General features: G+C 58.0%; 1 protein-coding gene across 1 annotated transcript; it reads right to left on the minus strand.

Annotated features, from left to right (window-relative positions):
• Positions 1–49: 49 nt before the first annotated feature.
• LOC123049120 (anthocyanidin 3-O-glucosyltransferase 2) lies at positions 50–2051 on the minus strand. The gene has a single exon (XM_044472112.1). It carries the CDS (start codon positions 1754–1756, stop codon positions 305–307), a length of 1452 nt encoding a protein of 483 aa, XP_044328047.1. The 5' UTR covers positions 1757–2051; the 3' UTR covers positions 50–304.
• Between the last annotated feature and the right edge of the window lie 631 nt (positions 2052–2682).

Here is a 2682-nt window from a genome sequence, read left to right on the forward strand (position 1 = left end):
CTCAAAATTTTAACGGTCGGACGCGTATAAGGGTTCTGTTCGGGTCGTTTTTTAGTCCAAAACCGTAAACTGGCGGTTATTTTGCGGATCAGGTATATAAGGGGTCTGGTGGAGTTACTTTTAGGTTTGTATAGCAAGTTTCTATTTTTGCTTGGTTTGGCTTTGGCCGCCGGCTGGTCTGAATCTTATGTGAACGTTATGGTTTCTTGCTATGCAAATGGAGCCGGGGAGCCGAATGATGGTTCCACAGAAGAAAGCGACTCGCAGAATGGATACACTGCGCACCACGGCACTTGCTGCATAGCTAGCGGGAATCATTTCCCTCCGTCGGCAAAACCAAAATCTCGCCCACGAGCCTCTGCAGCGCGGTGCACGACGAGCCGCCCTCGCCGACGGCCTTCCTGCACGCGGCGCTCGTCTCCGCGGCCGTCATCCTCGCCTTCCTCCCCTCCTCCGACGCGCCGCCCATCAGGCTCCGCACCGCTCGCTCCAGCTCGGCCGCCTCCACGAAGAATCCCTTCCTCCGGTCCATCTCCAACGCGACCGCCGCGCCCACGCCGGCCACGAGCTCGAACGCGTTCAGGTGCTGCTCCCCGTACAGCGGCCACGGGATCATCGGCACGCCGGACCACAGGCTCTCCAGGATGGAATTCCACCCGCAGTGCGTCACGAAGCCGCCCACGGCGGCGTGGGACAGGATCTTCCTCTGCGGCGCCCAAGCCGGCCACACCAACCCCCTCCCCGCTGTCGCCTCCAAGAACCCCTCCGGGAGCACCTCGTCCAGGTTCGCGTCCGTCGGGAGCCGCGTGCCGGCGACGGGCGGGCCTCGTAGCACCCACAGGAAGCGATGGCCGCTGCGCTCCAGGCCGGCGGCTACCTCCCTCACCTGTGCCGCGTCGAGGGACCCCATGCTCCCGAAGCAGAGGAAAAGCACCGAAGCCAGCGGCTGCGCGTCGAGCCACCGCACGCACTCGTGCGGCTGCTCGTCGTCCGTCGAGCCGAACCAGACAACCGGGCCGATCGCGTGGAGAGCCGGAGCAGGGCGTCCGGGGACGCAGCGGCCGTCCTGGATCGCCGCGAGAACCGAACTTTCGAGCTCGACGGAGGTGTTCACGATGACGCCCCTGGCTTCCATGAAGCGGCGGCCGTGGTACTCGAACCAGTCGTAGCTCTGGATCTTTGCTTTCACAAGGCATGCCGGCATGTAAGACGGCGGCACCGGCGGCAGCCCGGGCACGTCCACCGTGCTCTCCATCGCCTCAAACCCGGCGCCCGTCAGATCCTCGCGGAGCGCAGGCAGGCGCAGCATGAGCGCCAGGAACGCGGCGGGGGAGGCAAAGTACACGTACGCCGGCACGGTGAGCTCGTGGAGAACGTCGAATAGGGCAGTTAAGAAGAGGTCGACGACGACCGCGGCCACCCGGGACGACGGCCTGAGGCCCGCGATGGCCGCCTTGACGTGGGGCGCGTGGAGCTGGACGTACCGGGACGCGAATTCAACAGGGTCCACGCTGCCGGTGGGATGCTCGACGGCGGGGAGCTGGAGGAAGCGGATGTCGAGGCCGGAAGCTGCCTCCCGGCGCACGTGGCCCTCAACCTCCGACGCCATTGCTTCCGATGGCGCGTGCATGACGAGCACGGTCAGCGTGAAGGCGCCCCGGCCGGTGGCGAGAAGCCTCTTGCCGGCTTCGAGCGCGGACATGAAGTGGCCGGATCCCCAGCTCGGGACGAGGACCACGGTTGGGCGACACGACATTGATGGACTTGAGTGGACACAATGGCACTTCGAATTTTGGTCAGCAGTGGCGAGCTCTGCGTTGGACGAGTTGGACGGACCCTCTTGAGGCGATCATGCCAGGCCCCTTATTTTATGCGACAAGTTCGAGTGCTACCCTGGCTTTGGTCGCATCCAAATTGCATCAGCTTTGCCACCGAAAGGTACAGCCTGCCGAATACGTCGCCTTCTTCGAAAAAGAACAAATGAGCATACGCAACGCCATATGAAGCAATACTAAGGATTCTCCATTTTCGTTGTCATCGTACTAGTATGAATAAGCTAAGGACTTCCCAATGGAAAAAATGAAAGATCATGGCCGGGCAAGGACCGCTTCAAAACACTTCCCTTTCAAAAATGTTAAAGAACTGACGTTGGATTTTTTTAGTTTTGCTTCGGTATTTTTACATCTCCCAGCGAATGCCCATAATTGCCATGTGAAAACAGACAAAATTGCCATGATGTTGTACAAGATTTGTCATGCTCTAAAACGAAAATTGACATATAGTGTGAAAATTGGCAGAAAATTTCAAAGCTGCGCAGAATAATTGTCATGCGTTTGATCGGGATCTGGCAGCCCTAGGCATTTGCTGGGATTGCTTAAAATGGACGTTCACTAGTTAGTGATGTCTTTTTTCTTTTCATGCAAAAGGATTAATGTTCTCTGCAGTTTTATCCTGGTGTTTAAATGAGCTTATTCTCATGCACGGGGCGTCCCATTCCCACGGGGTTGTACCATGCCCATGGGAGGGTGTCTAGCGAAGTGTCGTTCAGGTCCAACAACTAACTTTTCGGCGTTAGCTATTTAAGGGTCATTCTTCCACGTCGCTTTTGCGGACAAATCTTACATGTTTCTACCATTATTCCGTGCCACAAACCAACTCCCGCAAATCCTTATCTCCCCTCTA

Source organism: Triticum aestivum, chromosome 2D (assembly GCF_018294505.1).
Source record: "Triticum aestivum cultivar Chinese Spring chromosome 2D, IWGSC CS RefSeq v2.1, whole genome shotgun sequence".
NCBI lineage: Eukaryota > Viridiplantae > Streptophyta > Magnoliopsida > Poales > Poaceae > Triticum > Triticum aestivum.

What these genes read in the sequence shown, in the direction of transcription:
- LOC123049120 (XM_044472112.1), bottom strand. Translation starts at nt 1,756, where the DNA reads ATGTCGTGTCGCCCAACCGTGGTCCTCGTCCCGAGCTGGGGATCCGGC.